We start from the raw sequence: 26,867 nt of genomic DNA, 5'->3' as shown, positions 1-26,867 counted from the left end.
GCTCTGGTTTTGCAATTCATTATTTAAGTAATCTGGACTTTGACAAAACATCAAGTAATAAATGGAGGATAATCTTCATGTGTACATCCAAGCTTTTCTTCACAACCATGCAGATTTTATTTTTTAAAAAATCAAGTATAGATTCTAGTATCAATACCCAGCATGCTGCGCAGAGTAGGTAAGAATTTTGAACTAGCTGCACTGCTGCAGGCATCTAAAACAATGCCTGTGGTATTGCAGAACAGGGCTGGTGTGCTACTACTTAAGATTGTGCAATCACACTTCTGCGATACTATACATATTCTTTCTAATGTATTTAGTGCAGTGGAAGCATCTGTGCAGCATGATAGCCACCAAATTTAGCTTTGATACTAATGATGTGGAGCACTATGAACTCTCAAAAGTGCTATATAAAACAACACCAGGAGTATGCTGCCACTTAATGCAATCTAATAAAGACTCTAAAATTATGCTGCTATGAAAGCCAATACAAATTGAGTAGTTTTAGGGGACATTAGGCAAGATGCCACAGAACACCTAAATGTTCTAGATTGTTGCAGGATATACTGCATATTTTGTTCTTTGATAATACAGCAATGCACCTTTGTAGACATGCATGAGTTCTAAGGCACAGATTCTTAGAACCTTAACAGGGAATAAGCCTGATCCAAATGAAACTAGAGAACTGTAAAAGATCAAGAATAACTCCTATAATCAACAATATGGTTCTTAATCAGTATCCATTATAATATGTATGAAATACATATGAAATATATGTATTAATCATCCATTAATATATGTATGAAAATGTAATTGTGTATATTGAGATTCTAATAAATGATTCACAAAGCTTTATCCACATAAATACTTAAAAGTTTCCCCAAAAAAGCTTTTTAATACACAAAAGTTTTCAGAAAGCCTCGTTAATGCATAAAACAGTAAAAATGCTAAAGGTCTTGTTGGTATAAAAGCTTTCAAAGGCTAGGAAACAAATACTCTAACTTCAGTATTAGAAGTCCTCAAATAGGGCTGATTAATAGGATGAGCTGTAGCTGGATGTCAAAAAAGCAGCGTCAAGAATTACAGTGAGGGAAATAAGTATTTGATCCCCTGCTGATTTTGTCCGTTTGCCCTCTGACACAGAAATGACCAGGCTATAATTGGAATGGTAGGTTTATTGTAGCTGTGAGAGACAGAATAACAACAAACCAACCCTCAAAAGCCCAGTGCCCAAAAGTCAGCGATGGATTTGCATTGTAGTGAGGGAAATAAGTATTCGATCCCCTATCAACCAGCAAGATTTCAGGCTCCCAGCTGTCTTTTCACTATATGCAGGTAACGAGCTGAGATGAGGAACACCCTCTGTAAGGGAGTGCTCCTAATCCCAGCTTGTTACAGTACCTATATAAAAGACACCTGTCCATAGAAGCAAGCAATCACTCAGCTTCCAAACTCACCACCATGCCCAAGACCAAAGAGCTGTCGAAGGATGTCAGGGACAAGTTTGTAGACCTGCACAAGGCTGGACTGGGCTACAAGACTATCGCCAAGCAGCTTGGTGAGAAGGTGACTACAGTTGGCACGATAACTCGCAAATGGAAGAAACACAAAATAACTGTCAATCTCCCTTGGTCTGGGGCTCCATGCAAGATCTCACCTCGTGGAGTTGCAATGATCATGAGAACGGTGACAAAGCAGCCCAGAACTACACAGGGGGAACTTGTCAATGATCTCAGGGCAGCTGGAACCATGGTCACCAAGAAAACAATTGGTAACACACTACGCCGTGAAGGACTGAAATCTTGCAGTGCCCGCAAGGTCCCCCTGCTCAAGGCAGCACATGTACAGGCCCGTCTGCAGTTTGCCAATGCACATCTGAATGATCCAGAGGAGAACTGGGCGAAAGTGTTGTGGTCAGATGAGACCAAAATCAAGCTCTTTGGCATCAACTCAACTCGCCGTGTGTGGAAGAGGAGGAATGCTGCCTATGAGCCCAAGAACACCATCCCCACCATCAAACATGGAGGTGGACACATTATGCTTTGGGGGTGTTTTTCTGCTAAGGGGACAGGACACCTTCACCGCATCGAAGGGACGATGGACGGGACCATGTACCGTCAGATCTTGGGTGAGCACCTCCTTCCCTCAGCCAGGGCATTGAGAATGGGTCGTGGATGGGTATTCCAGCATGACAATGACCCAAAACACACAGCCAAGGCAACAAAGGAGTGGCTCAAGAAGAAGCACATGAAGGTCCTGGAGTGGCCCAGCCAGTCTCCAGACCTTAATCCCACAGAAAATCTGTGGAGGGAGCTGAAGGTTCGGGTTGCCAAACATCAGCCTCGAAACCTTTCTGACTTGGAGAGGATCTGCAAAGAGGAGTGGGACAACATCCCTCCTGGGTTGTGTGCAAACCTGGTGGCCAACTACAAGAAACGTCTGACCTCTGTGATTGCCAACAAGGGTTTTGCCACCAAGTACTAAGTCATCTTTTGTGAAGGGATCGAATACTTATTTTTCTCACTACAATGCAAATCCATCGCTGACTTTTGGGCACTGGGCTTTTGAGGGTTTGTTTGTTGTTATTCTGTCTCTCACAACTACAATAAACCTACCATTCCAATTATAGCCTGGTCATTTCTGTGTCAGAGGGCAAACGGACAAAATCAGCAGGTGATCAAATACTTATTTCCCTCACTGTAAGAGTTATATGACAGCCTGTGCTATTACTACCTGCAGTTCCTGAGATGGGGGCAAGGATTTGATGTGAGCTATTTCGCTTTATCCACCCCCCCCCCAGCCTTAAATGATGTCATCTTTAAATAGCCTTTATTTTAAAACCTAGTGAGGCTGCTGATCAATACAACTTACATATGTTCCTCTATAAGTCTATTAATCGGAGTGCAGGGTGACTCAAGAGATAATCAGTGCAACTAATCTTCTACAAGGAAGATTTTTGCTACCTTGCACTTTGTTATATAGGCATGTACCAATGATTAGATTTCCATATATCTGGGTGTAGAACTTCAGCCAGTGTCAGTAACTAAGTAAAGAAGCGAATTTCACCCCAAATGGCTTGAAGCTGTGGGTATTGAGTGACAATCAGGATTATGCCCAGGGGTCAAGAAATGCTGGCTCAGTTCACCAGACAAGATATTTTACTCATCAGATGGTTCCTTGAGTTATGCTGGTACATTACTTTTTCTTCACTTGTCAGGCATCATTTTCCATTTGTCAGGGACTAGATTTCCTGAGCCCTGATTATGCCTGAAATCCAACTGAGTGAGAAATAGGCTCACTCAAGCCCACTTCTCCCCTAATTTGCTTCAGTATTCAAGTCCATCTTTAAGTCGAGTATTACCATCTCCCCACAAAGGCATGCGACAAGTTCTGAACAAGAGGAATACTCAGGAGAGCAAACAGTCATTTCTACTATTATTTATTTTTTTAAATATTTTTGAAAAAATATAATTTTTTACAATATTTTCAACTTAAACACTATTCACACTGAACACGTATGGCAGCTTAAGCTACCCAAATATGAAGTTTAAGAAGCCAAAACTGTTCTAGTTGTATTAAAAAAAAGTTGTGCTGCAGACTATTGTGTAGTGATGATTAAACAAAGCAAGGGAAAAGCACCACTCAAATCACTAATGCTAAAGTTTGACAGGTAAACCCAACTTTTAAGGTTGTAGAATTTTACATAGGCAGTGCCATGTTTCTGGATTCCTGGAAGAAATTGTGATGCACAACCTTACATCACCTTAAATATAAGTTCAGAAGTGGAACAGACATTCCAACATGATAACTTGCTCTAAATACAATCTCATCTGCCAGTCTTTTTTCCCCCTCCACCAGATCCGTAGCCAAGATAAAGGACTCTATACAGGTCTGTCAAAGCAGTTCAGGTATAATACATTATTCACACTTTTCTCAAAAAGAAGAGCATGAAGTAAAGTTTTGCTTGATAATGGGAAAAGTTAGTAGCAGTACTGAAATTCAGTTAATCTGCATAATCGGATAACCTTGCTTTTATTTTCACATTAAGGCATTATCAGGTGCATATTAACACCAACTCTTACATTGTAGTTAAAACAGACCACTCTTTGTCAAAGTCTGAATCCTTCTAAAAATAGAATTGCAAGAGTTTCTCAGAAACTTGGTACTTTTCTCAACTTGACTGGTGCTTCCTACCTCACTGTCTCCCTTCATAAAAAGAAACCTGAATCCAATTGTGTTTTTCATTTCATTAACCTCTGACAGCAGTTGACTTAATAACAGTCTCAGCACTTTTATTAAGCATGCAAGACTAACAAAACTTTGGCAATGCGTAAGTGTAACACAGTGACAAGGAGAGAGCGTTTTAACAATTAAATCTTCTAATACTGGCTTCACAGTGTGGAAATTGTGCTACATCCACCAAAAGAGGGCCCAGTCTACTCATATATTTAGTACTTCACCCCAGGAACAAACTCCTTTGCATTTGGATTCAGATTACTCTTGACCTGGAGGAAAGAAAAAAGATTACAAGTTTATGAAGCAAAAAGCATGTCCACCTATTTGCACAAAGTTGAGCAGGAGTTCTTTACAGCAAAACACTGCACCAAAGCAGACTGCTGTAGTCATGAAGGAGCACTCTATAAAGAGGACAGTCAGATTTATCAAATATTTAGCTAAAACATTACCTACACAAGCCAACGTGAAATCCCACCATGCACAGGATTTTACAAGGACATTATTGGATGCTCCATGACAAAAACAGTCAAAAAGATGTTGTAAGACCTTGGGTCTCTGGACTTCTAGAAGAATATTTAGTTAGTCCCAGTTCTTCTTAAGACTCAGCCTATTTGATACAAGCCTGTTCTGTCTAAAAGCTTGTGATCTACAGCCCTGCTACAGCAACAGCAGGGAAATCTAGCTTACATACAGGGGCTACATAACTAGACATACCATTCCATTTTAAACAATTAGGAATTCTCACTACCATCTCTGGTGCTATCCTTGGCAGCAAATCCTTCAGCAACTGTAAATGCACCAGCACTGGTGGGTAGCATTCAGTGATGACAGTGGAAGAGAATTCACACAGTCTTCTTGGGCCCCCGGCTCTTCGCTGCAGCCCTGTGGACACTAGAAAGTCATTCCTAAAGGTCAAGGGACCCTTGGGAGAACAGGGGATGTGCCGCAGGTAGTGCCACCTGGGGGGGAGGGGAGAGACCAGAAAGCTGGCAATGGCACTTCCCACCTCCAGACACCTGCCACACATCCCCACCCATTGCCAAGGTTCTCTTAAACCTCAGGAGCAGTTTTCAGCAGTCTCGAGGGCTGCAGTGAGGAGGAGGGGCCTGAGACCGTGGCTTGTGTGAATTCTCTCCCACTAGCACTGCTTGGGATGCTGCCCAATGTATTTTGTTGTTTCTTTTAAATGCTCATGTTATGCAACGCACTAAGAGAGCCTGAAGTACATCGTTCTTCATTTTTGCACTTGAAACATCACTCTGACATGGTGTCACTACGATTTTAAAATGAAGTCAGTATTCACATGAAGAAAATATTCAAAGTACTTAACATTCACACAAATTTCTGCAAGAGGTTTTCTTTCAAAGACTTAAACAGATTTTCTTGTTTTAATGTTTGTTGTGAACGGCAGCTATAGAGCATTTTCGACAGAAATTCGGCAGCAGAGTCTGTACTTTTACAGTAATTCTCAACCATGTGTTGGTTGAGAGAACCACTAGTACGCCATCTCAAATAAGCTTTTGTGAAGCGGTGTGGGCATGCCTCCTTCCAGACAGCCTCCTCTGAGGGCAGGTCATTGCACTGTGCATCTGTACTGGGCAAGACAGAGCGCTCACTCACATCCAGCACAGAGACACAGCAGAATCCCCTGGCCTCAGAGGAGGTCCCTTGCTGCACATCTGAGCTCTGCCCTAGGTATGCCTCCCGACTGGAAGCAGGCATGCACCCAGACAGCAATTCACGGATACAGCAGGTGATTCTGCTTTAAGTCAGGGTGGGCACGATCATGTGTGCCCAGAAGGAGGCTAGTTCAAAGCATCATGGAAGCTCCAAAGGGGTGGTGGTGTGTGTGTGTGTGTGTGGGGGGGGGAGTAGTCCATAGCTCCTTGTAGCAATGCCCAGAACTAGAATTTATAAGATTCTAAAATGTGAAGTATTTTCAGTAAAGTGCACAAGCAGTCTCCTAACATACGACGTTGAAATTATAGTTAAACTAAACATCATTCCTAATCTCTTATCAGTGCAGGTAGAACCAAATTCATAAACTTTTAATTAGGGCTGCAACATTTAGTCAACTGGTAAGATTGGGGGCACATTACCAATGAACTTATGAGGGGAGAATTTTGAGGACTTACAAAATCTATGGGGGGCAGGCAATCCTAATTTAATAAGAAGTGTAACTTTGGGATAAGTTGCCTTCTTGGAAAAGTATGAATATGAAACATATGTTAGAAGAGGATATTTAGCAGATGCCTAAATTTTCATCCGTAATTGCCTCTTTACGGCTGCAAACTGGCACACTTACTTCCAAGTAATCATAAGGATCAGGCTGCAAGTTTCCGTGCTTTTGGATCAGGTATAAAGCATAAAGCATTATCGGCATAACCAGGCATTCAGTTAAAAAGTACCTCATTTTTGTGTGTGGGGGTGAATATTTGACCACTTTGGGTGGAGGGCATTGCTGGAGACTTGGAGAATAAGGTACTGTTCTTTCCTTCTCTTATTTCTGCCGCCTTGCTTCCCCTCCACCCATTTTTTTGGTTAGGAACCTAGCCCCTCAATTCCCATTGACTCAAGATTTTGTTTTTTGAGGTTTCCATATTCACACCTATAGGCAAGGACGGAACCCCTGAGAATAATGAGTGCCACATGTACTTCAATTCTATAATCTTATTTTATTATTAATTAAAACTGGAGGTATAGAAAGCCTGCCTTTTGCACTCGGTCACATTCTGCCTTTCTGACTTTTAAAAACAAATCCATGTAAATAATAAGAAAGATGATGGTGGTGGTGCCATTGGAGGGACTCACCAAATGCCAGGCACTAGGTGAGTTCTGATGCACCAGCTGAAGTCCAATGGTACATACAACCTTACATTTTATGCATTATGCTCCTAGAGTATTCTCTGGATCTAATCTTTTTAATAATAAGCTGCCATTATATTCATAACTTGTGAGAACAGCTATGTAGGATTGTGCTTTGTTATTCAGAGTTGTGGATTTCCAGAAAAAAATAGTAAGTTTTGTGGAAAACGTTCCCATGCATTTTTAAAAAAACTTATTTGCATAAAATTTCTTTTCAGAGTTTTACTGTGCACTTTACTTTTTTCTTTTTTTACTGCACACTTTACTTTCCCTAATGCCCTAAATAGATTGCAGTCTGATGTGACATTTTATCTGACCTATATTGGGGAGAATATTCTCACCATATTGATTTTACAAGTAGCCAAGTAGTTGAATTGAAATAACTGATTTGTGGCAGAGGAGAGAATCACAGCAAGACACTTAATGTGGCTGAAGTGTTATGTTGAAATTTGATCGGGGAGTCTACATTTAAGCACTGTAAGATATTCATTCACCTTAGGGGATGAGGCTGCTCTGGGAAAAGCATCTGCAAGCAGAAAGTTCCATGTTTGCCGGAATCTTCAGATAGGACTGAGGCACTACTACCTGTGACCTGCCTGCAAAGCTGCTACCAGTCTATGTAGACCAGGCCTGCTCAACTCTGGCTCTCCTGCAGATGTTGGCCTACATCTCCCATAATCCCTGGCTATTGACCACTGGGTCTAGGGATTATGGGAGTTGTAGTCCAACAGCAGCTGGGGGGCGGAAGTTGAGCAGGCCTAGTGTAGACAATACTGACCTAGATGAACCAATGGTCTAACTCTGTAAAAGGCAGCTTCCTATGTTCCTAAATTTCCAAGCTTCCCTAATATTGCATTGGCACTCATTCATTGTTACTAATGAATTTTTAAAAACAATTAGTTCTTAGAAATAGGAAAATTTCCACTGAAAAACAAAGTATGAGGTGGTGGGTGGGTGGGAATTAATGGAAAAGATTCAACCATACATCTCTGTTATTCCAACACAGAGATCCATCTCTAGCGAAATGTATGCTGCAATGTCTTAGAAGGTTGGATTTGCAAAGTAACTAAAAGTCAGGTTATACAAATATACAGCTACACATCCAGGTACCTGCAGTTCTTGCTGCATTCGCTACAGTACAGAAATTGTGTCATTTTAGGGCAGTGTTTCAAATCAAATGCATCCCTACACTATACTAATCTGTCCAACTAGGTCCAAATGCTGAAGAACATAACATTTTAAGAAAGTGCTACCTTATCCAATAAGCAGTGCATGCATATGTCTCTTTCCAGGACAGAGACATATACACTGGATAGGAGGGATCCTTGCAGGCTGGACTATACTAGAGTGGAGAGCAGAGAAAGACAAAAAAGGAGCCACATTATGGAAATGTGGCCACTTTATTGCTGCCAAGAACTAAGTAAGTCCAGGGATTCTCAACATTGGGTCCCCAGATGTTATTGGACTTCAGCTCCCACAATCCCCAATCAAAGGCCACTGGGTCTGGGGATTATGGGAGTTGAAGTCCAATAACATCTGGGGATCCAACGTTGAGAATCCCCGAGCTAGACTACACTTTTGGTTTGTTCTTTATCACTTCTTTGAAAGGCCTGGCAAGGGACAGACAAACTCTGAAGTTAAAGTAAGTTTAACTTTGAAAAATCATATACGTACCACCAGATCTTCCAGTGGCGAACTGTCACTGATAACAAGATCATTCAATTGGTCCTGAATTTGATCCATCGTTTGTGGGAGATCTCTGGCTGGAATAAACCATTCATGTTCTTCTTCCTCTTCCAGCATTTCTTGAAAGCAACGTTCTATAAATTCTTCTTCCCACAACTCCTCTTCAATCTGCAGTTGGAGATTGGAGGGAACAGTTACATAGGTTCCTTCCCAAAGGTCAGGCATAGAAAATGCTGCAACTACTTGGAGTTGATTTAATTTAAATCAAATTGATTTAAATTGCTTCACAGGAGAACTCAATTTTAATGATTTAAATCACAGTTTAAATTACTAGTCAGGAAGATTCTATTTAATAATTTTCTATAAAATTATATTCTTGTCCCATATAACCTTAATATATAAAGATAGATGTAGGTTTCATTTTTAGAAAATAGGTACACACTATAATAGATACATACTTCTCATAATGTGCTTTCATTCGGGCAACCAGGCCTTGCATTTCGTTGTTGCACTGTTTGAATTTTGTACACATGCTTCTCTTACCCACAGGTACAGGAACTTCATTAAAATATTCCCAAATCGGGTATCTTTTACGACCTGCTGCCATGATAGGTGTTTCCCTTCTAAAATGGAAGATACACTTGGAAAATGTTTCCTTAGGACTGAATGAATATGTTCTGTGCACTTTCAGTTTCACTTTCTATTCCCCTCCCCTTTATATTCAGACACCTCCTCGGTCAGATCTACTTCATCCCCCCAAATCCTCTATTCATTCATTGACCTTCTTTGTCTTTGGACTGGGGGGGGGGGGAGGGAACAAGGGCTTGACTGCGTGTGTGTCTGTGTGCGCGCTGCATGTACATCATCTGCAGAATAGGACTGATCAGGTCTGTCACTCTCATCCCCATATATTGCTGTTAACATGTTCATACAATATTATTATTATTAATATTCATGATATCTTTGACTAGGTTCTTTATGAACTATTTAAAAAAATCAATTTAAATGAAAAATCTGATTTTAAAAAATTAAATCATCTATTTTTATCAACTCTGCAACTACTACAGTCTTAACATACTTCAAAGTACTTTCAAATGTAAAAATAGATGGAGGTTTTTTTGTTTTGGCTATCCAGCTGGTTCTAGGAAGAGGTTAATAATGAAACCCTTCTCATAAGCAACCTTAATGTGTAGTTAGTATATATTTCCCTTCATTCCCATCCCACATCAGTCTACAAGAGACAGACAGGCTCCCAGACAGGAAGAAAATTTGTCAAAGCCTGCTCTACTGTGAAGCACTACCCTGGTGAGAATAGTCTCATATGCACCCTTGCCTTCAGAACCATATTTCACAGAACAGTCTCAAAAACACTGCAGGATTAGGGAAGGGCTTGAGGTGGCTCATAGTATTAAAAAAAAAAAAAAGTACTGTCTACTCTGGGAAACGTTTTAGCCTCAACAAATATACAAGTTGTGTATTTATGTAGCAGTCTGCTCCAAATAAGAATTCTTCCATTCAAAAGGGTGACAGAGCTGCAACTAACGTACCAAACAGTGTTTGGACATGAGAGGCAGACTATCAGGGGATGCAACAGCAAGACAGCATAGAGGAGAGAATGTGTGTGGCTTTTTGCTTCGGCAATGCCGGTAAATCTTGGGGAGAGCTAGGTTACCCCCTCCCGCAAAAGGCAGCATCCCTTCCTTATAAACCCACCTGCCTGTTGAATTCCTCCTCATTTTCCATCCACATGTACTCAGCAAATGGATTATCATCTTCATGAGAGTGACCATTCATGATCACATCTTCATTGATAATGCTTGGACTAGTACTCCTGCGACTTGGATCTTTCATGGTTGCGCCTTTGAGCTTAAGCCTGAAAAGAAAAAGCCACACGTTAAAACTTGCAACCTAAGCCTTATCATGCTTAACCAGGAGCAACTCCCACTTGATTTAAATTATTATTATTATTATTATTATTATTATTAATTCAATTTCGATACCGCCCTTCCAAAAATGGGTCAGGGTGGTTTACAAAGAGAAATAAAACAAATAAGATGGCTCCCTGTCCCCAAAGGGCTCACATTCTAAAAAGAAACATAAGACACACACCAGCAACAGTCACTGGAAGTACTGTGCTGGGGGTGAATGAAGCTTCCTTTCAAGTACATGCTTAGGACTACAGCTTTATGATATAGCACTTTTTCAAACTACATCTACGTATCAGCACAGGGACTCAGAAGAATCCACTCTTCACTGCTGGAAAAGGCAAACTGGAAATTACTTCTCAGAAGCTTGCTTTCCTTCCTCTTCTCCAAGCACCAGCCACCCTAGAAGTACACTTCCAGTACACACAGGGCAAGTAAAAGGGTAGGAATCAAGCAGGAGACCTCAAACAGGAATTTGGCACACAACAGTTGAAAGGTACGGTTGATAAGACATTAAAAAAAGCAAGCAAGCAAGCAAGCAGAAGACCACTTCCCTTTAGGATTAGACAAAAGAGAGGCCAATACTGCTTCCGCCTGAGTTATCAAGTGAAAGATAGGAGCTGCCGTTTCAAATACAGGGTTAGAAGGAAACATCAGCAGCTCAGCACTGTTCTATTTATTTGTGTCTGCTCAGTTGGTCTCACCTGCCAAATTAAGGGGCATAAGGGCAAACATTCACAAACTGGACCCATGTCTCCTTGGCTGGTGAGAGCCAGCTAGGAAAAACTGGACCCTTCATAGGTCAGGGTTATTAGCACCTCATTCACAGATGGAAGCATCTCCCAAGCCTGTGGTTCACCCATGCTAACATTTTTAAAAGTCCATTCTGGGTAAAGGCTTGCCTGCCAGCTACCAGCCCATTCCCAAGCATCCCTTTCTAGGGGAGACTGTGGAATAGACAGCTGCCATTTAGCTCCAGGTGCAACTAGATCAATTTTCAGGATGTTTACCAGTCTGTTTTGATAGTCACGGCACAGAATTGGATGTGGCTTGCAATTCTGGTCAACAGTCTTTCCTCAAGATCAACAAGGGAAACAGCACGCACCCCCCCCCCCAACTTTTGTCTTATGATTTAATGTGTTATGTGGGTTTGTTGCATGTTTTAATCCTGCCAGAGAACAATTTGTTATGGAGCGGCTAACAAATAAAGATTATTATTACTACTACTACTTCAGTATTGTTGAGCGTGAGGCCCTGACAAGTTAACTGAGGGACATTTGTAAGACTGCTCTAGAGTGGCTCTATATTTCTGGCAGGAGAACAGGGATGGGCAATTGCTTATTTCCCCCATCAAGGAGCTTCTCTGGAGATTTCCACAAGGTTCCATCTTGCCGCCTTTCTCTCATCTTCAGTGTATACATGAAGCCAGTCAGTGAGACTCTGTGGAGTTAGAGCTGGATACCATCAGCAGTCCGACATCAAAATACTTCTCTTTTGGATGCAGGTGAGTTGACTCAAGCTGAACCCAAAGACCAAGGTAAAAAGGACTAGTCCATTGTGTTACTTTGCAGGGGGATAAGGGTAACATTAATAAGAAGTGTTTGGACTCCCTTGGTCTCAAGCTTTGTAGTCTTGGTGTGCTTCTCTATCCAGATTGCAGTAATGACCTAGTGTACTTTTCACCAGCTGCATCCTGCAATCATCCTGAAATGATTGCAACACTTCCCATCCAATGGGGACCTAGTGGCTATCATCCTTGCTTTTGTAATTTTGGGGTCAGATAAGCCTAACCTTAATTAACATATCCAGAAATTTCATCTGGTGCAAGACGTAGTGGCTAATTCCCCAATTAGGATAGGTTTCACAAAGTATATTACATTCTATTTGCATTTTCCACAAACTTTAAAATTTGAACTTTTTTCAATACCCGGGCCTAAACTGATTAGGAACTGATTAAACATTTACCAGATTTAGTCAACAAAACTGAACACATATGCCATAGTAATTTTACAGGCTGCATAAATCTCAAACATTTTTCCAATAGCCAAAAGGAGTTTAAAAGAAATATTTGTTAAGGAAAAGAATCAGTAAAACACATATAATGTGCACTAAATGTTATATTTAAAACAAAGAATTACTTGTAAGCTATGTTTACTTAAATACTTGCAAGTATTTTAAAAACATGACAACTCAATACCATACTTCCCTTCCATTGTTAAATAACACACTCAAAAAATTAAGACCCTGAAAACTGTTAACATTCTAGCTTTAACATGCTCAAAGAGCTGTGCACAGAGGCGTATCTAGGGAAAATAGCGCCTAGGGTAAGCACTGAAATTGCACCCCCTGTCCAAACATCTGACACCCATCTTTCAGATAACTTTACCATTATATCAGCTCAAAAATACAAGTCAAGCTCGTTAATCTTTTAATATTTCAAAAACTATTTAGCAGTGGACGTAGCTAGACCAAAAAATGCTGGAAAACTACAAATTTCAGTATGCTGGGGCTCATGAAATACCCAAATACTATGTGGAGGTGTACTTGGAAACTAAACAGAAGTGCCTGTCTAATTCCCTACTATGCATTGTAGCATCACTATTACATAAGTTTTAAAAATAAATGGAGAATTTGAATTTTCTCAGATACTCTGAAAATAATTAAAGGATATGCAGAGTAAACTGTGTCACTGCTTGGAATATATTCTAGTATTTCAGAAAGAGTTAAAATGAGAGAAAGAGAGCAAGAAACTCCCAGTGGGCCTTAATACTAAGGATTTCACACTGATCCAAAGACAAACTCACCATCAACAGCCATATTATTAAGACATCACATTTAACTCACTTATCACAAGAAGCAAAGTAAGAGCAAATGAACACAATCCTAGCTCATAAGCTTCAGCTCAGTATTCACAAGCCCTGATTCTCTGTACATAGTGCCAATGTGAATATGTGTACAGTGACATATTAAATTAAAAAAAATTCTTCTACCTGTAGCCCCTTTGGGGGGCTTTCTAAAGGCGAGGGGGGGTTCCTGCAAAGGTTCCCCCTCCCCCACTGACCTCTAGGGCCTCGCAGGGACCATTTGAGTATGTGCAGTGGCCATTTTAAAAAAATAAACATTTTTTTTAAAATGGCAGCTGAAAACAAAATGGCCATTGCATATGCTCAAATGGCCTCTGCGAGGCCTGGCATGGCCTAGGGCCTCACAGAGGCCATTTGAGCATGTACAATGGCCATTTTGTTTTCGGTGGCCATTTTTAAAAAAATTTAATTTTAAAAAGTTGCACATACCCCCTTCAAGTGGTGCCCAGAGCACGTGCCCTGCCTGCCCCACCAAGGAGTTTAATTGAAGACAACTTCTGTCTCATTTTCACTGTCTGAAGAAGCACCTACATTTTCTCCCCAATATAATTCAGGTTGAGATGAAGCTGATTCAGAACTGCTTCATCCACATTCTCCTTAATTAAAAAATTGTTGTACTCACAATGAATCTGAGGAACCTATCGCACTTCACTAGTTGTGCTTGTTACAGATACAACTCACTACTGTATCCACTATATTACTAATTAATATTATGAAATGCTTTCCATTACTTCCCTGCACACAAAAGCAAGGTCCTGGGATTCTGACCTATAAAGTATTTAACAGTGTGGGCCCTACATACCTCAGAGAATGCCTTTTCTCCTTTGTTCCATCAGGACCTTTAACATAAACAGAGAGCACCTTCTTGACTGAACCATCTGTGTACCATTGAACAGTAAAAGGTAGGCAGCTGCCCTACAGTTGCTGAACTTCCTTCATCCTAGAGGTTTATCAAAGTCTGAGACTGAATATCTTGCAGAAGGGTTGCAAGACTTTTGACTGGCCAGGCAGTATGGGGATATGGTGGGGTGTGGCCGATACCTAGATTTTTAAGGGCATCATATTCATATTTAATACATTATTACCCAAACTAAACAAATAAAAAGAAACCCAAAATATTTTAAATCACCACACCAGTGAGAATATGGAAAGCTATTTTCAAGTTGGTGGCAGAAATGCTCATGTATTATCTTGCTGTAAGAAAAATGCATGTTAATGATGAACTTTGCATATAAAAGTATTTTAAAAACCAACACATTGTTACTTAAGCCCTACATCAGAGTGTGTGCAAATTGGTATATATTGCAAACAATACTGGAAATATTCAAGTTGATTTCTCTTTTGAAAATGAAGGCCAGGATTTAAAGCTAGTCCTGCAATATACAGTGTGTTATTTACATTTCTATACTGCCTAATCAAAATATCTCAAGATGGTTTCCAGTTCATACAATAAGAACAATTAAAAACAGTTAAACAAATGAAGAACCACCAAACACCTAGCTTAAAACGATGATTTTAAGACTGCTAAAGATGTTAAACTTTGTATTTCTGCAGGGAGTGTGTTCCAAAGCTCAGGAGTGGCTGCAGAGGAGGTCTAACCCCAAATTGCCACCAGATGACTAGTTAAGCATTGATTGTCTAGACCGGTGTAGGCAACCTTGGCACTCCAGCTGTTGCTGAACTACAACTCCCATTATCCCTAGCCAGAATAAACTGAAGCTGGGGGTGATGGGAGTTGTATTTCAGCTGGAGAGCCAAGGTTGCCTACCCCTGGTCTAGACTGTAGATCTTAACAAAACCCTCTTGTATAAGGTATCTGTAAAGGATCTGACAACAATTGAGAAACAGAGTTCTGATAAAGTTTCTCAGTGACCATTTTCTAAAATAATAATAATACATATTTTAATTTGCAGTGTAAAATTTATATTTATCATAATTGTCATTACATAATGCTCATTATGTAAACAAAAACAAATGCTTTGTGCTAGTGTGGCAGCCCAATCTTTCCACAAACACATACAAAGAAGGGTGTCAAAAGGTTCAGAAAATAAACTTAATTCAAAAACAGTTCTTGGAAGATATTCCAGGACTTGAACAAAACATCTAACACCATTATGGTCAGACAGCAAATGATGTGGCCTACTTAGATTTTAAAGAGCCTAGTCTGTTATTCAGTTTGGCAATCTAGACGGCTAGTCACCTTAGAAATTTCATCATGTTCCTCTCTCCATTTGCAACAACCAAAGGGAGCTGTGTTTTAAGTACAGACTTCCCTCTGGCAGCTCTATGTCTCTTCCTACTGGATCCTGCCATACAGTAATTCATGGGATCCTGATGTCAAATGAGATTGTGACCTCACAAACCTCACTTGAGAGAGGTGATGTAAAATGTAAGCAGATATCTGTACGTACCCAGAGAACTTCTTCAGATGCGCTTTCTATGTAGGTTGCATGTTGCATCATCATATGTTTGGTTAACTTAGCTCTAAGAGAACAGGTCCTCCATCCACCTGTAACAGCATATGCAATAGGCTGAAGAGCACAAGCTGGTTCTTGGACTGGGAAGTATTTATGTATCTCTTGAGCAGATACAAAGGAGGATGTTCCTTTTATCCTGCTTTTGCTCCAAGGATTTCAGAGTGTGTACACAGGACTGCAGCCTTTCTGGATGCTTGTTCTTCTCTCAGTAAGCAAGAGCAAGACTTTACTGAGTCAGACAAAATCAAATCCAGTAATTTCTACCTCAATCAAACACCAGCCATTTAAAGACAGTACCTAGCAGAACAGGAAGTATTATAGTTCCGTTTCTTTCGCCTAACCTGCACAGCTAGCAAGTATGAGCTCATTACCTGTGTTACTTTTAATAAGTGGTTTTATTCAACCAACCAACCAACCAACGGGTGCCTTTTATCACACAAACCCAGGGCAGCCCTTTCATGAGGCAAGGTGGTGGCAGATTATGGGTGGGGTGGGGGTGGCAGCAGGGTGGCAAGATGCCCCCTGCCACCGCGGTGGGAGCAGCTCTTTGGGACCAACCTGCCCCTTGCAAGGAGCAGCTCTCCTCACATTGCTTGCAAAGCTGGCAAGAAGCAGGAGCAGAGAAAAGGAGGCTGCTGGCAATCTTCTCTCCTTCTCTTCACACGGTTTTCAAAACTTGCAAGGGTGAGTTCTGAAGGCGGCTGGGCCCCACCAGGGGCATGGCAGCATTTGGCACCTCACTGCAGGAACGGCAATACCTCGGGCCGCCCTTGCACAGACCCCAAAATGGCTTCCAACAACCGAAACATATACATTACGAAACTACAAAGAGGAGGCAAGAACCAGACTAAAGTTAGTCACAACTAATTTGTCTCATTTCTTTCAATGTGCTTCGTCACGACTAGTTTAGTCTGGATCCTGCCCAGTAAACACAATAAAATACAGGCTAAAAACTGAAGCTCAGGAGTAGGGCAAACATGCCGCCCCCACCCCCAACGGACAACACATATCCTCTCATGACTCAAAGTCTTAGACAGAGAGAGTGGCCTTCACCAACCTACACAACGCCATGAAGTACACATCTCCACAGGGTGGGCGGTCCACAGTCGGGGGGGGGGACTACTCAGAAAGTTCTGCTCCACATGCACGGCAGCTGGGCCTTAGCTGGTCCCAGCATACACCAGGGATGTGCATGGAACTGGCAGGGGTCGATTCGACAGCAGGGGTGTGTGTGTATGTTGGGTTGCTTTAAGGGTGTGTATGTTGGGTTGCTTTTAAGGGTGTGTATGTTGGGTTGCTTTTAAGGGTGTGTATGTTGGGTTGCTTTAAGCTTTAAGGGTGGGGGAGGATGCACTTAACCACCACCCCGGCTGGGTTTCCCCTGCCGGCGCTCAGTTTTTTAAACATCCATTGGGGCAGCAGCATACCTCCCTGCCACCCGCTTCGTACGTTTTCCGGAAGTAGCAGATGCACCTGCGCGCTCGCACATGTTGCACACAGGCACATCCACTACTTCTGGAAAATGTAGCAAAGGAGGCAGCAGGGAGGTATGCTGCCATCCGATGTTTCCTCTAATCGGGATTCCTAGATTATCTTGACGACAACTCCCAAAATCCCCAGCCAAAGTCCACTGCAGTTGGAGATGCTGGGAGTTGTAGTGGACATCTGGGAATTCCTGTTAGAGGAAACACGGATGCCACCCCAATGGAACGTGGAAGGGGGGGAGTGCACCCTCCCCCACCCTTAAAGCTGCACTCCCCAACCACTGAACCTGTGGAACCGCCCACTGTTCAAACCGGTTCAGAGGCCCATAAAGGGCCTCCGAACTGGTTCCATGACCATCCCGAGCACACACAGTAGAGACCCACCCCAGATCTTGTAAGGCAGGTACACTCGCTTGGGAGTAGGAGGTTCTTTGGACATCTAGGACCCAAGTCATTTGGGGCTTTAAGAGTCAAAACCAGCAGCTTTTACTGAACCATAAAATAAACTGGCAGCCAGTGTAGTTCCCTACAACTATGATCCACTCATACAGCCCCAGGTATTAACAGCTGCATTTTGCACTAGGTGAAGTTTCCAAAAACTTTTCAAAGGCAGTCCCATATATGGTGCATTGCATGCAGCAATCCAAATGTGACACGACCAAGGCATGGGTAATAACGATAGCCAGATTTTCCAAGGAAGGATCGCAGCTGGTGCACAAGCCAAAGTTGTGCAAAGGCACTCCTTAGGCAAGTGGCAGTCACTTCCAGAGGCAATGCTGATTCCAGGAGAGCACCTAGACTGCACCTGCTTCTTCATCGGAATTGTAAACCTATCTAGAACAGGTAGGACCTCTACTCCCTGACCAGCTCTTCTAGTGACCTCCAATATTTTAATCCTCTGCATCAGGCCTCAGTTTGTTTGCCTACATCCAGCCTATCACTGTTTCCAACTCCCAGTTCAGCACCACTAACTCCCTCAGAACTGATAAGGCGAAACATAGCTGGATGTCATCTGCATATTGGTGACACTGCAGCCCAAATCTCTAGACAACCTCCCTCAGCGGTTTTACAAAGATGTTAAACACCATGTAGTACAAGACTGAACCTGGTGGACCTCAAAGGCCAAAAGGCTGAGCAGAAGTCCCCAGCACTAGGGAGTGCTTGTAAGTTTTAAACACACAGTACAGATCTGAGATTTCTGCTCAGGAAAAACAGCTAATTTCACACAGCAGAGAAACTATTTGTCTGGAAAGAATAAACATCCTATGTAACACACGGCCTAGCAGACATGAGGAAGCAAGAGATGTCCCTCCCCTTTACTGAATTAAACTGAGTAGAATTATTCACACTACAGAATGTCTTAACTGCTAGAGTGCTGCCTCAAACTTCTGCATTAAAGTCTATCCAGAATTATTAATTTAGGCACATTTAGAGTTACCTGGAATAAAGAATTAGAGAAACCAAATAACCTGTGCAAAGGAATTTGCTGTCAGCAACCATACATACTTCTGCAGCTGCAAGGGTGCACCTTTTAAAAGTGGTGATTTTCTTTATTTAGCAGGGGGAGAATAACTGGCCCTATCCATCCCCAGCACAACATCCCTCCAGTGGCTGTTGCTGGTGTCTATCCTATGTTTCTTTTTTAGATTGTGAGCCCTTTGGGGACAGGGAGCCATTTTATTTATGTATATCTATAATATACCACTTTGAGAACTTTTGAAGAAAAGCAGTATATACATATTTGTTGTCATCGTCAATAGGATTTTAAAACTGCACACGTATACACAACACCTGCATCTACTACATTCCAAAGGCAGAAGGGGAGTAAAATGTATGGTGGCTTTCATAGGAGGGTAATGTGTGAATCAGCCATTGTTTGGGCAGTAATACATGTCAAATCACTAAAATCCTAAGAGGCTAACTTTAGCTACAAAGCTAAAATCTGCCTAGATATCATTACTTAACCACTGAGCTCTACGAGAATTGTTATAAGTTTGCCAAGAGTCTGGTTTGTGAGTGAGAAAGGCCTCAATTTAAATAATGTAGCCAATCTCTCACCAGATGGCCACAGGGATCTCTCAGTCTCAGGTTATCATATGCAATACAGGGATAATACTGGCCTACTTTACAGAGGGCTGCTGCAAGGACTTCTGAAAACCTATGTGAAATGCTTCGAATGTCTGAAGTACCCTATACATATGAAGTATTATTACATGTATGAGAAGTACTTGGGGAAAGCACTACAAAAATGCTCATTATTAATAATCATATTATAAATTGATATGTGGATGAAACACATTTTTAGAATCTAGGGTTCTTTATATGTATTTACAATATTATGACTCTCAGCTGGAAAAATATGAAAAACATGCTTTCAAAAGTCTCCAAGGTGACTTTTACTCCAACCAGCAAGTGGGATCTGAGCACAGCAGAAACCTGCCTGCTTAGTCAATACAGGAGTGTATCCAGATCTGCACCTCAGCCCCACTGCAGTGAGCATCCTGGGCCCACTGAAGCAGTTGCAGGAGTCTCTTGATTCTTCTGTGAATGTAGATCTGCAACTAGGGCCACCAGTTCTCATGCTTGACTCATTAACTGCAACGTGGGTGTCTTTCATGTTTATTCAATTAGCCTGCTACTATTTTCTCTCAAAGAAATAACTATGCATACAGTCCATTTATCCTCTTTGGGCCTAAATTAAGCACAAGAATAGGAGAAGAATCTAAGACATATAAAAGGTTATCACTTGGCTCCTATTTTTGTCTCAGATCCAGAATGCTATTTCAGACCCATAAAAAACCCAGTTGGATCAGTCAAACTCATCTGGTCCAACCATATTTTTCCAACAGTGGCAGACAAAAATTAGGGACAGCACCAGCAAGACAAAGAACAGAGAGGAAAAGCCTTGAACCGCTGCTTAAAACAGAAAGTATATTGCAGACTGTTGTGATGTGTTCTGACTTGGTCTTCTCCAGGAGCAAACTGGACACTATCTTATCATACCAGTGCACTTTGAATGGGTTATATCGACCCAACCAGATGCTTCCAGCAAGCTCCTGAGCAAGCCAGAAAGGCAAGAGCCTTTGCCTGCAGTTTGCCTCCAGCAGCCGGTAGTCAGAGCTAAGCTGCCCTACACATGCAAGTTCCATATAACCATGTGATAGACTTCTCCTCCATGGATCCAATGCTTTGAACACACACTTAAGACATCAGTCATCACCACCTCTTGCCTCAAAGTGTTCCACAAGTGTTCTGTAAAGAAGGACTTTCCCCACCTCGCACTCTGACCTGAAGCTACTGCCCCTGAATTTCACTGAGTGCTGCCAGACTCCAGTGCAGGGCTGCTCCAACTTTGGCCTGCCTGCAGATGGATTACAACTCCCATAACCCCAGACCACTGGCCACTGAGGATGATGAGAGTTGTAGTCCAAGAGCAGCTGCAGGGCCGAAGTCATGGAGCCCTGCTCCAGGGTAACAGAAAGACCTCTCTTTCGCCAAACCAGGCGGCTCTTATCATCTCACTCCTCCCCAGGCTCTTAACCACTCTATTCATTTAAGGAGCCCCTCGTGCTTCAGCCTTTCCTCGAGGGAAGGAGCTGCAACCACTCCTTCGGCAACCAGAGCCAAAGCAACGGCGCCCGCTCCCAACCGCCGTTGCAGGCTGAAGCAGGGTGCATGGTGGGAGTGGGGGCGCCAGCTTAGAGAGAGGCCCAGGTCTGACAGGCAGCAGCTCCAAAGCTCAAAGGGACCCTTTCCCTCCCCAGCCCCGCCCCCGCCGCGAAGCCACGCCCACACGCCCTCTTTGTTCATTACCTAGAACTTGCGATAGGCCCCGCCCAGGGGGAGCGCGCGCCGGGGCGGGGGAGCTACTGGGTGGAAGGAAGAAGTGGCGCTATCCCATCATGCACCACGCCCCTAATGGACAGGTAGGCTCCTCCGGGTACCCGGATGAAAAAGAGCCAGGCAAAAACTTGAGCCTCAAGCGATAAGCGGGCACCCGTGGGTTCGCTCAACCACGGAGTCAATCACCCGCTTCCACGACCTAAGAACGGCTTGTCATTTGCCCCTCGTCACCCAGAGGGGATGGAGAGAAGAAGCAACGATGGCGCCTCAAAGTGCTCTGCCCCGCCCCTCCCCTCCCCGCGTCTATCCACTGCGGCGCACCTCGTGCAGAAACGGGACGGATACGGAGGCTCCGAGCTGTCCCTCGGTTCTTACTCCTCTCTATTCGGGTTCCTTCCTTCTCTTCTGCCACCCCCTTCCTTCGGAAACACAACAACCACCCCAGCCGGATGTTAAATCACTTCCGTCGCGTGTATGTATGTTTGTTTCTTCAGTCCCAACGGAAGTATTTACAGACACTTCCGCTCTCAAACGGAATCTCTTTTCTGGGCTTATTTTCCAATGAAAAAACTACGGAGGACGCTTGCCATAGAGTGTGAAGGGCTAGCGCGACAATAGCGCCCATAGAGAATAATAGCGAAGGGCCGCTTGTATGCTAGTGTTCAATGGCACGTTCAAATTTGTATGTTGCAACTCTGGTCTTTTCCTAGTTCTATGGCCACTATTTTTCAACTTCCAAAACCAGAAGTTGAAGTTGAATTTCTCTATAATTAAATTACTAAAACAGAATTTCTTAGGAAGTTTGATTCTCGTTATTTAGGATTTAATTGTGACCAGAGGCATCTTTTCCAGTATTAAGGAAAGTCTTAAACTGTTAACAGATTTATTGTGGTGTAAGTTTTCTTTAACTTGTTTTCAGATGCTAACCCCTGCTAATTGAGCAAAGCGGGACCTGTTAAAGAGGTGATCCTCTTATATGTAGCAGGGGGAGAGCAACTGGCCCTATCCAACCCCAGGACAGCATCCCTCCTGTGGCTGCTGTTGGTGTCTACTTTATGTTTCTTTTTAGACTGTGAGCAATTTGGGGACAAGGAACCATCTTTACTTATTTTTCTATGTAAACCGCTTTGAAAACTTTTCAAAGTACATAAGTAGTAGTAGAAGAAGCATGAAGTATATCCTGAGTTGGTAGAATTATATATAACTAACAGGACTATAAAGAAGGAGGAGAGCTGGTTTTGTGGTAGCAAGCATGACTTGTCCCCATAGCAGGGTCCCCATAGCAGGGTCTGCCCTGGTTGCATATGAATGGGAGACTTGATGTGTGAGCACTGCAAGATCTTCCCCTCAGGGGATGAAGCCGCTCTGGGAAAAGCAGAAGGTTTCAAGTTCCCTCCCTGGCTTCTCCAAGATAGGGCTGAGAGAGATTCCTGCCTGCAACCTTGGAGAAGCCACTGACAATCTGTGAAGACAATACTGAGCTAGATAGACCAATGGTCTGACTCAATATATGGCAGTTGCCTATGTTCCTATGAAATATAACAGTGGGACCAAAAGGATATACTTCATGCATCTGATCAAGTGGAACATATGAAGCTGCTTATTGGTCCATCTAGCTCAGTATTGTCTATCCAGACTGGCAGTGGTTTCTCCAAGGTTGCAGACAGGTGTCTCTCTCAATCCTATCCTGGAGATATCAGGGAAGGAATCTGAAACCTCAGATGCTCTTCCCAGAGTGGCCCCATGCCCTGAGGGGAATATTTCACAGTGCTCACACATGCTGTCTCCCAATAAAATGCAGACCAGGACAGAACCTGCTTTTATGCATGCTGCCACACCTGCGTGGGATATGGCAGTGGTAAACTCCTCCTGTATTCTACCAAAGACAACCACAGGGCACAGGAGTCGACATTGACTCAACGGCACACTTTACCTTTACCACAAGACCAGCATTCCTCCAGTCAAAAGTCTGTGCTACAACAAATCTGCCAGTCCTTCATTTGTAGTCTCTGTCTGATAACAAATGTTAAATTAGCTAGCAAAGCTAGGGAAACTGTGTTGGACCCAATTACTGCTGCTGTGTATAGTTAAAGTGCTTATCGTGTATATATTTAAGCTGTATGTAGAAATGTCACTAGCTGTTTCACTGCTTTTTTCGCTTGCCTGTTGAAATTTCCCTCCCTGTATATAGTTACATGCATACCTATCTGTGGCACCTTAAAAACTAGTGTCATACACTTTTGTGTCCTAGAGCTTACTTTCATAAGTTGCATGAACGGTTATCCTCAGTACTTCATTCATATGTTCTAGGCCATACAGGGGCGTATCTAGGGTAGGGCAGGCAGTGCACGTGCCCCGGGTGCCACTTGAAGGGGGGGGCGCTATTTAAAATTAAAAAAAAAAAATGGTCGCCAAAAACAAAATGGCCACTGAGCATGCTCAAATGGCCTCTGTGAGGCCCTAGGTCATGCCAGGCCTCGCAGAGGTCATTTGAGCATGCACAGTGTCCATTTTGTTTTCAGCAGCCATTTTTTAAAAACAAATTTTATTTTTAAAAATGGCCACTGCACGTGCTCAAATGGTCCCTGTGAAGCTCTAGAGGCCAGCGGGGGGAGGGGGAACCTTTGGGAAGTGCCCCAAAGGGGCTACAGGTAAATTGTTTTTTTATTTTTAAAAAATATATATAATATAAGTCACTGTACACTTATTCAGTTTGGCACTATGTACAGAGTATAAGGGCTTGTGAATACTGAGCTGAAGCTTATGAGCTAGGATTGTATTCATTTGCTCTTACTTTGCTTCTTGTGATAAGTGCGTTAAACATGATGTCTTAATAATATGGCTATTAATGGTGAGTTTGTCTTTAAATCAGTGTGAAATCCTTAGTATTAAGGCCCACTGGGAGTTTCTTGCTCTCTTTCTCTCATTTTAACTGTCTTTCTGAAATACTAGTATATATTCCAAGCAGTGACACAGTTTACTCTGCATATCCTTTAATTATTTTCAGAGTATCTGAGAAAAGTCAAATTCTCCATTTATTTTAAAAACTTATGTAATAGTGATGCTACAATGCATAGTAGGGAATTAGACAGGCACTTCTGTTTAGTTTTCCAAGTACACCTCCACATAGTATTTGGGTATTTCATGAGCCCCAGCATACTGAAATGTGTAGTTTTCCAGCATTTTTTGGTCTGGCTACGTCCACTGCTAAATAGTTTTTGAAATATTAAAAGATTAACGAGCTTGACTTGTATTTTTGAGCTGATATTATGGTAAAGTTATCTGAAAGATGGGTGTCAGATGTTTGAACAGGGGGCGCAATTTCAGTGCTTGCCCTAGGCGCTATTCTCCCTAGATACGCCTCTGAGGCCATAGAAGCATATGACAGTCTTTAAGGTGACACAGAATACTGTTGTTGTTGAAAACAGATTAACACAGTTGTTATAACTGTTGTTTTTGTTACAGCTGAATTTCTCTGTAGGGTATGTGGCCCACAAGTGCTTAAAGACTTCTCCAGTGGCTCCTTTATGTGGCTTCTTGAACCATAAGGGCAGGAACTCAGGCAGCCTACATGATTGCTGCTGCAGATTTGTGGCTTTTTTGCTCTGACTTCCCAACACAAGGAAATCAGATCTTGTTGCCCTAGAAACACATTTGAGGAAAGTACTTTAAACAAAGAAATAATATTCAAAGAAAAGGGATGGGTTCCAACCCTGGATACCCTATTTTAGGGATTAACCGAGGACAGCAGTCAACATCTCCTTGTTATGCAGCACTTGACAGTCTTCAGTGATGTCCCACCCCTTCTCCCATCTATTGATACTACTGGCTGTATGCCCAATAAGCTGTGGCGTGATGTGGCACACTACATGTCTGAGAAGCTGTGACAGGGGGACTGCTGAGCCACAATAGAGGCAGACCAGTTACCCCTGCAAAATAGAGCCATGTCCTGGCAATTAACCAAGACATGTAGAAGAGAGGTAATACTGTATTTACCAGAATAGAAGATGACCCTGAGTTTAAGATGACCCCCTTTTTAAAATATGGGTTAAAACCTAGTCTTGGATTCAAGTAAAGAATGTGTGGTAAAGGCTAGAACGCTGGACAAAATGGGTGAAATGAACAGGCCAAAATAGAAGGCCAGCCTAAGGCCTTGTAGAACTAGGGTTGCCATATTCTCACTAATTTGCATATTATGTAAATTGGCCTGAAAATAATTTTTGAGCAGAATAGTGACTGCATGTTTTGTTCCATAACTCCGCTTCTACATGGGCTAGAACTCCTTTGCTACTTTGCTACTGGTCATCTCCTTTGCTAATGAGCATGTGAATGGCTGGCTTAAGGTGCTAGAAGTCTGCTTGTTTACATTTTAGTTATTCACAGATGTTCTGAGAGACATGAGAGACAAACTTTGATCCCTTCATTCTGCTTCTCCCTACATGGGTCTTTTCAGACCTTCCCTAGCCTTTGTCCAAGAAGGAACTCACTCTTTCCTAGCTTTTGTCCAAAAAGAGACTTACTCTACACTTTTGAAAAAAACCATGTGACGTCCTGTACTTTGTCCTTATTTCCCTCCTTTGCAAGATGCAATCAGCATAACGCCCTTGGGCAAGAAATTTCCTATAACTGGTCAAGACACCATCAATCCATGCGCTTTCTGTGTTTCCTGGGATCTGTGTGTCTCCTGTCTTGCTTGTGTCCTTACCTCAGATTCACCAGGTGGCTCTTCTTTGGATCCACCATCTTTTCTCTACATCTTGGAACGGGAACCTCCATTTTGCCCTGCGTTGACTCTCGTTCCTGCTTTACTTTTTGCCTCCAGTTTCACCGGCTGTTTTTCTCACCTAGTCTGCGCAGCAATCCTGGCTGTGAGATTTTGAGTAATTTTTGGATTTAGTCTAGCTGAAGGACCTCTGCCTGGTCCCCAGGTTCCCATCCCTGCCTGTCTGCCTGCCTGCCTGAGAGGAGAGAAGCCTCTCGGCCACGACCGAGCTGCAAGGGTTCACAACATTCTTCTGGGAAGGAGTTAACACCTATTCCTTCAACTCTACTTACCTTTTTCCTCATTTCTCTTAAAATTCAAATCTGCCCATCTCTCTCTTGCCAGCCTTGAGTAAACTTAATTTGGAAATTCAAGCTAAATTGCCTCCTTGTGAGCTGTAACACAGTCCTTTGTAACTTGTTGGCTTGCTAGTCCTGCTAGTTCAATACTGCTGCTCTTTAACAATTATTTTCTCTCTTCCTGTACCCTCAAACCCTTCAATAAACCTAATTTTATTTGAACTTTAACCTCTCCATTCCGTTCTTTCCACGACCCAAGCTTTGAAGAAATTTATTATGAAAGTGGACTGCTCCATTTGAGATAGCTATTCCCCCCCCCCCCAAGCCTCAAATGTAGTTCGGAGTCCCCATCAAGTCCCTGGGAGCAGTTCTATTAGCACTTTTCTGGAGTCGAGTAACTATCTTCTCCTTGAAGGTAGGAGTTGA

General features: G+C 42.5%; 1 protein-coding gene across 3 annotated transcripts; it reads right to left on the bottom strand.

The window, feature by feature from the left end:
- Positions 1 to 3,422: 3,422 nt before the first annotated feature.
- On the bottom strand, positions 3,423 to 21,888 carry PAIP2 (poly(A) binding protein interacting protein 2). 3 transcript variants are annotated; one of them, XM_053284962.1, is made up of 5 exons: positions 21,702 to 21,888; positions 15,988 to 16,085; positions 10,501 to 10,660; positions 8,776 to 8,955; positions 3,423 to 4,505 (listed from the first exon to the last, which is right to left on the bottom strand). In XM_053284962.1, the coding sequence occupies exons 3-5, from the start codon at positions 10,636 to 10,638 to the stop codon at positions 4,449 to 4,451; spliced, it is 375 nt and encodes a 124-aa protein (XP_053140937.1). In that variant the 5' UTR covers positions 10,639 to 10,660; positions 15,988 to 16,085; positions 21,702 to 21,888; the 3' UTR covers positions 3,423 to 4,448. The 3 variants fall into 3 exon arrangements, with proteins under 3 accessions (XP_053140937.1, XP_053140936.1, XP_053140935.1); XM_053284961.1 differs by lacking the exon at positions 15,988 to 16,085 and having other exon boundaries at positions 21,702 to 21,881; XM_053284960.1 differs by lacking the exons at positions 15,988 to 16,085; positions 21,702 to 21,888 and adding an exon at positions 15,777 to 15,872.
- Positions 21,889 to 26,867: the final 4,979 nt, after the last annotated feature.

This window comes from Hemicordylus capensis, chromosome 1 (genome assembly GCF_027244095.1).
Source record: "Hemicordylus capensis ecotype Gifberg chromosome 1, rHemCap1.1.pri, whole genome shotgun sequence".
Lineage (NCBI taxonomy): Eukaryota > Metazoa > Chordata > Lepidosauria > Squamata > Cordylidae > Hemicordylus > Hemicordylus capensis.
The sequence above is the reverse complement of the archived record's forward strand: the minus strand, read 5'-3'. Positions and strand labels throughout refer to the sequence as shown.